The following is a 7,072-nucleotide window of genomic DNA, read 5'->3' as shown; positions in this document are numbered from 1 at the left end:
CCGCAGCTGTCAATAATTATCTAACCTTGTATTATTGAATCATGGCTGCGATGAAGGCAGTGGCAGTGAATTTAGAATTTGGGCTAAACTGAGCAGTACTGCTAGCTGCCACTGCTCTATTGTGAGTCGCTTCATTGGACACCACACTTTCTAAAAAACAGCTGATTTCGAAAAACTGCCGCTGCCACTGCCACTGCGTTCTTGTATTTTGGGCTTTACTTAAGTGTCTTGTACGGCCATATTAAGGCTTCAATGACTTTGGGCTCGTTCATGACTTTTTCATACAAATGGTAATTTAGTCGTTGATGACCTCTGCACGACATTTGAATACATTTTTTATGGTCCTTGAAAATTTGGCAAGTGATATGACGGATTCCATCGCCTGTAAATTTCTTCGTTTCTTTTACTATATAAGACAACAACAGCCAGGAAGAAATCGTAATCTTAAATAATTAAATTTCAATAACACATTTTATAACAAAAACCATGAAGCACATGTTTACAAACAAAGGAGTTCACAACATACATATATGTATATGTAGGCATGTGCATCTTTTATAGTCCAATTCCAACAATGTGAACAACATACATACAACTATCGATAGTGTTTAGAAAAATTCGATAGTGGTGGCAAAATGAAACCATAGGTACCATCACTACCATGGAGCATGTGGCATTTTAATAAAACGACATCTCGAGATAGGCCATTTTCCCCTTAAAGCAATATTTCAGTGGGCTCCCAAATAATAGGCTTGTTCGAGTTGCAATCACAACCGCAGTGTTGAGCGAATTAACAAAGCATCACATTCGGTGTGAATTTCTAGCAACGTTTTATCAATTAGGAAGTTGCAACAATCATGCAAATTTCTATCAGCGCTCAAGTATTGATGCTTTCATTACGTGCCTCGAATAGGCCCAATATCTTAACCACTAAATAGCCATAGTTGTAGTTTAAGATGCCCTATTAATAGAAGCTTGAACAAATATAAAATTTTTCAAGAGAAACTTGTCCCGGGCTAGATCTATCGTAGTCCGATTTTTCGTGAGATCTACGAAAATGTTATCTCTGAATCCGAATAGCTACGGACTTAGCATATACTTTGAATGCATGCGTTCGTAGCAATTCGCATTCAATGATCGCATTTTCGCAGATTTCACGAAAATCGGACTACGATGGATTCGGCGATCGCATAGTTTTTTATCTTTATTCAAAGTCAAACCTAAACTTACCGTAGCCCTTTTAATAAAATGCCACATATACGTACAAGATCATCACGACAAAAAATGCCTTTAAAAAAAGTTCGAGCTTTTAAAATTTAATTTTCCAACGTCAACCCAATAAAAAAATCAATCAGCGATGCAAACTTTAATTCAGTTGTTTTCTTTATTTTAATTTTTTTCCCAATCATTTGCCCTCATAAAAGCGCAAATATATATATGTATGTATGTATAACTATTTCGTTTGCATTTCAATATAAGAAATTACAATTTTTCTCAATCACTTAGTTTAAAACTAGAGACTTATATTTTATAAAGTAGGAAAACTCAAAGAAAGCCCCACACGCCACGTAAAAATAAATCTACGGCTTATTTCCAGGTAGTTTTGAATTATATAAAAGTATGTATTTGTTAAATTATGAAAAGCGTAAGCAACCCAGCCAAGTGGCGATTGATTCCTTTCATGTATTTATTTTCTCTTTTAATGCTTTTAGTTTATGTATGCTTTTATTTTTTGTTAAGAGGAGGACGTGGAAATGCATATGTAGTTTATTGGTTGGTGTAATTTTCTTGAAAACTTGCATCTCAGCACTCGGTTAACTATAGTTGTTAGTTTTAACGTTGTTTTTAATGATTTTCCCCCTAGGCAAATCGGTTGTTTAGTGAATTTGAACAATGCCCGCCTCAATGAGCTTCATTATTTTGTCAGCTATCGCTGGGTTTTGCAGATGACTAGAAATATATTAACATATAGTAAAAATATAAGTTGTAGAAATAAGTTAATCATTAACATACTCTTTAGCCGCCTTGGGATCAGTCTGCATTTGATCCAGAATAACGCGCATAGCTGGATCCTTGAGAATCTGTTGAACTTCGGGATCGCCTAGTGCATTCTTCATCACATCTTCAGGGCTGCGTTGATACGATATCGAACACTGACGGTATCCTTCGAGCGCTTCGGCGTTTTGTGGATCGATTTCCAAAGCTTTAAGATAAGCTGCCGATGCCTTTGAGGACTTTTGCATACCCTGAATACACGTAACCGATTAATATCTTTAGACTACATTGTTGCAAACGCCAACATACCTGCAAAATTTTCCCTTTTCGAATGTAACCCTTAATAAACTTATCATCTAATTGGATGCATGTTTCACAGTCCTTCAGACCAAGATCAAAAGCGGCCAACTTGGTGTAACATGCCGCGCGATTGCTGTACAGCTTGGGGTCATCGGGATTTCGTTTGATTGCCTCCGAGTAATGTTTTACTGCACCACTGTAGTCACCCTTCTTGAACAATTCATTGCCCTTTTCCTTTTCCACCTCAGCCAACTCAGGATTAATGTAAGCGCGTCGTTCTTCTTCTTTAATTTTAGCTTCTACCTCGCTAAGAGAAGTTTTAATTTCGGGTGTACGATGTTCGGACATGGCTTTTTCGAAGTACACTTTCGCCTGTTTGTAGTCATCCATTTTGCGATATGAATTACCGATGCGAGCCAGGGCTTTCGCTATTAATTTAAAATCTGCGCGATTTTCTCGGCCAACTTCAATGCTTTTCTCACATTCTTTTATGCATTCATCGTACTGCTTACGCTCGAAATAAACAGCAGCGATATTGTTGTGAAAGGTTATATCAGTTGGATCTTGTTCCAATGCTGCTCGGTAATGTTTAAGTGCCGTTTCGAAATCTTTCTTCTTGTAAGCAGCGTTGCCAGCTTCCTTCTCCTTCCTAGCGAAATACTTTCTGCGTTCTTCTTCGTTCATTTCATCCACATTTGGTTCCGCCGGCTTTCGAGGCTCAGCATTTTTGGGCTCCGGTGCCTTAGGTGGTGGAGAATGGGGATCCACATCCATGGGCGTAGGGAAACGCCCTGACATCGCTTGTAACACCGTGGAAGTGACTTCTTGAATACCTTGTTGCAATACGGCATTTTGGGGATCATATTTTAAACCTTCCAATTAAAGTAAAAACATAATTCTTTGTTTTAACATAGAACATTCGAGAAAATGCAACAGACGGTATTCAATAGCCCCGTACCCCCTCCATCTATTCATATTGTTTTGACAACATGAATCACACAGTCACTTACCTGCTTCGTATGCTTCCATAGCGGCCCGATAGTTCTTCAAACCTGCTGCTGCAGCTCCTTTACGGGAATAACCTTTAGGCCATGATGGGTTTAGGGCTATTGTTTTCTCTGCATCCTCCAGAGCTTTTTCATATTTTCCAGCTTTTGCGTAAGCCGCTGATCTGTTGCTGTACAACACATGATTCTGATCATCTAAAGCAATAGCTTCCGTGTAGGCTGCAATGGCTTCATCATAGTTGTCCGCATTAAGTGCCCGATTTCCTTTTTCTTTGAGATCATTCACCTGTAAAAAAAAATGTCATATGCCGATGAGCACATTCCTTCCTATTCACATTTTGCGAAAACTTAAATTTTCACAATGTGCAAGGCGAAGAATATTCTTACTTTATCCATCTCTAATGTTGCTTGGTTATTGAAAGCTTTCTATCTTTAATGGATCACAAACGTTTTTATAAAAACAATTTATTTTTATCGAACCAAGTATTTCACTTGAAAAACGTGCTGCTTTTAATTCCAAAGTTTTTTGATCTGCGAAATGAACTTGGAGCCTTCTAGAAGTTAAAAGAAACACTTCGAAATCACAAATGACAGGTCGAAAATTTGCGCCAGAGCTGCAATTGCTAATTCGAAGAACGGCGTCAACTTTTGTAGACAAAGAACGTAAAATGTTACGTTCATTGCGATAAATAAAATAAAACTCAAATTTTTGTTACCGAACAAATCAAAAACAGGTTTATGGCAAGCATAGTGTAAAAACTTTGCAAAATATCTTAAACAATCTTAATATTTTTCACATCATGAGCGTAAAAAATTTTTAAATCATTTCCAAAACTTTGGACCAATCTGTACTTCGTTTGCAGCCCTGTTCAGCATCAGTACTACCAACATTTACAATTCACTATCAAATTTACAAGCAGAAGTTACGGCTGTCAATGCCGATGAAGCGGTGTTAAAAAGAAATTTGTCTTTTTACCAACTTTTTAAGCTGTGGTTTATTAAGTGGTGTACGAAATATCTAAGGTTTCCCCACACATTTGGGCCATCTTGTACCCATTATAAAAATAACCAAAAGTTGGACTGGAAATTTGATTAAAAGGGATTTTCGCATAGGCCGACAAGCATGGCTGAGTATTTGGCGTCCATTTTCGGAACTGAGAAAGACAAGTGAGTGGGAAATGTAGAGATGTCTATACAAACGATTTTTATTTAATGCAATGGTTATGTTTCAGAGTAAACTGCTCGTTTTATTTTAAAATTGGAGCATGTCGCCATGGGGATCGCTGCTCCCGTATACACAATAAACCAACTTTTTCCCAAACTGTATTGCTACAAAATCTATACGTCAATCCGCAAAATTCGGCTAAATCAGCAGATGGCTCACATTTAGTAGCTAATGTTTCGGACGAGGAAATGCAAGAGCATTACGATAACTTTTTTGAAGATGTTTTTGTTGAATGCGAAGATAAGTATGGTGAGATTGAGGAAATGAACGTATGCGACAATTTGGGAGACCACCTAGTTGGAAATGTCTATATCAAATTTCGCCATGAGCAGGATGCTGAAAAGGCTGCAAATGATTTAAATAATCGTTGGTTTGGCGGACGTCCGGTATATTCAGAGTTGTCGCCGGTGACTGACTTCCGTGAAGCGTGCTGCCGTCAATACGAAATGGGTGAATGCACACGTTCTGGATTTTGCAATTTCATGCACTTAAAACCGATTTCCAGAGAATTGAGAAGGTATAAATTTTAAATTGCTTTCAAGTACAATAATATATTTTCACATTGTTACAGATACCTATACTCCAGACGTCGGCGATCACGGTCTCGTTCCCGTTCACCACGTCGTCGCCGTTCCCGCTCCCGCGATCGCCGTCGTTCGCGCAGTCGTGAAGGACGTAGTATTGGTGGTGGTACTGGAGACGGGCGTAAAGGACGTTATTGAAAGAATTATGCATAACCTTATCTTTCTATTCAAAAAGTTTTTAAGACAGTTACGGTGGAAAACATCTATTCAAATTCCGTTCAGCTTGTTCTCTGGCAATAGCACGTAATTGTTTTTGAACTTTGCGCTATGTAATTTCAACATCGCTATTTTAATGATTTTCAAATCAAGAAGTTACAATAGCATGCATTTTGCAAGTCACCATACTATAATCATAACAGAAAATGTACATCTGCTGTAAAAAATGTAAACCATTATATTGAAAAATAAATATCTACCACTGGAAATGTGTTTTATTATGGCGATTTTCAAAAATTATTTTGTTCAATGGAGTTAACATGATTTTAAGAAATTACACGAAGCTACTGAATGTTTGAATTCTTATTAAATTCGGGATTTTGATTGGAAGCTTCTATATCCTTAAGCTGTTTAGTGAGATCTATTTGTTTTTGCAGTAAGTATGTATTCTCAGTTTTGCGACGTTGCTGGCGCTCAATGTCGCGTACCACTCCCTCGTGAAGGCGTGCTCTGTAAAATCAGGAAGGTTTATATTTTTTAGTGCTTGATATTAAAGCTTAGTACATACATACAGCTACTCCCAAAATTAAGCGTACGGTTCTTTTTTTGTTAATATTCGCAATGTTTTACATGCTAAAATCTTTTTCAGCAAAATCGCGAACTTTTTAATACGAATTTCTAAAAAGAATTCACAATTCAAATGTCTAAAAATTCGCGTTGATATTTGAGAAATGTTTTGCTGAATGCCCTTCGAATTTTTTCATATAAAAGCAATTCTGAAAATTATTTAAATGGACAAAAATGCGTAGGACAGTCAGCAAAACAAAATCTTAAGTCAACGCGATTTTTTAGACATTTGAAATTTGCACATTATTATACTAAAAATAAATCGGCTATAAAACTGCATACCTGAATTCTTTTTGGAAATTCGTATTAAAAAGTTCGCGATTTTGGTGGAACTTGGCAGATTTTTCTTAATTTTCGTACACTAATTCTTGGATTTTAATACAAAATTCACAAAAAGATTTAGCATGTAAAACATTGCGAATATTAACAAAAAAGCGCCGTACGCTCACTTTTGTGAGTAAGTGTATATCTTAAATGCTTACCGGTCTGTGCTCTGTTTGTAATGTACATAGCCAATTACGCTCGCTGAAAATCCAATGGATAGCGCCAACGCGATTTTAGCACCAGCAGACATTTTTGTAAAGAAATTATTGCTTAAAATGTTTTTAATTAATAATTTTGAAAATTAATATCGTCATGGAAAAATAAACTGTACAAATAGACCTAATAGAAAAAATTGGAGTGAAGGCTTCAAAACAAATGTCAGCTGTTAGTGTTGCTAGCTTTGCATTTTTACAATGGCGTAAAAAAGGTATTCAGCCAAAAAGGTAACATTTGATTTTTTTTCATTATCACTAATTACAAAAGTGCTTATCAAACACGGTGGAGAGAATACAGAGGTGGCGCCGATGATACCGCTACTCGGCTCCATCGTACAGTTCCATAAGTAAAGTAACTCTTCTTCTTACCGTTTTTTCTGGCAGGCTGTAGGTGTGTGTTTGGCAGGCTGTAGGTGTGTTTTTAGTTATTGTATTGGTGTTTTTGGTTGAGTGTGTTAGTGTATTTTGAATAAATTGTAATAGAAATAAAAGAAATTGTAACAGAAATGAAAGAAATTTTAAAAGATAAGAGCACATGCCAAAAAACAGGTGATCTCAGCTGTAGGCATTTTTTGGCAATCAGCTGATAGTGTTTTTACTTATGAAACTGTACGATGCTCGGCTCTCAGTGATTTTGAC

The 7,072-nt window shown here is 36.8% G+C and overlaps 3 protein-coding genes across 4 annotated transcripts; 1 reads left to right on the top strand and 2 right to left on the bottom strand.

Annotated features, from left to right (window-relative positions):
* Positions 1-1,436: 1,436 nt before the first annotated feature.
* On the bottom strand, positions 1,437-3,919 carry LOC118741428 (stress-induced-phosphoprotein 1). Of its 2 annotated transcripts, none has more exons than XM_036473400.1 (5): positions 3,690-3,919; positions 3,306-3,588; positions 2,305-3,167; positions 2,014-2,246; positions 1,437-1,950 (listed from the first exon to the last, which is right to left on the bottom strand). In XM_036473400.1, the coding sequence occupies exons 1-5, from the start codon at positions 3,696-3,698 to the stop codon at positions 1,878-1,880; spliced, it is 1,461 nt and encodes a 486-aa protein (XP_036329293.1). In that variant the 5' UTR covers positions 3,699-3,919; the 3' UTR covers positions 1,437-1,877. The 2 variants fall into 2 exon arrangements, with proteins under 2 accessions (XP_036329293.1, XP_036329292.1); XM_036473399.1 differs by having other exon boundaries at positions 2,305-3,172; positions 3,311-3,588.
* A 272-nt stretch (positions 3,920-4,191) lies between these two features.
* Positions 4,192-5,536, top strand: LOC118741430 (splicing factor U2af 38 kDa subunit). The gene is made up of 3 exons (XM_036473401.1): positions 4,192-4,469; positions 4,535-5,044; positions 5,099-5,536. Exons 1-3 carry the CDS (start codon positions 4,426-4,428, stop codon positions 5,247-5,249), a joined length of 705 nt encoding a protein of 234 aa, XP_036329294.1. The 5' UTR covers positions 4,192-4,425; the 3' UTR covers positions 5,250-5,536.
* Positions 5,511-6,614, bottom strand: LOC118741431 (protein PET117 homolog, mitochondrial). Its single transcript, XM_036473402.1, has 2 exons — positions 6,377-6,614; positions 5,511-5,777 (listed from the first exon to the last, which is right to left on the bottom strand). Exons 1-2 carry the CDS (start codon positions 6,466-6,468, stop codon positions 5,612-5,614), a joined length of 258 nt encoding a protein of 85 aa, XP_036329295.1. The 5' UTR covers positions 6,469-6,614; the 3' UTR covers positions 5,511-5,611.
* Positions 6,615-7,072: the final 458 nt, after the last annotated feature.

Source organism: Rhagoletis pomonella, unplaced genomic scaffold (assembly GCF_013731165.1).
Source record: "Rhagoletis pomonella isolate Grant_MI unplaced genomic scaffold, Rhpom_1.0 Rhpom_scaffold_00006, whole genome shotgun sequence".
Classification (NCBI taxonomy): domain Eukaryota; kingdom Metazoa; phylum Arthropoda; class Insecta; order Diptera; family Tephritidae; genus Rhagoletis; species Rhagoletis pomonella.
The sequence above is the reverse complement of the archived record's forward strand: the minus strand, read 5'-3'. Positions and strand labels throughout refer to the sequence as shown.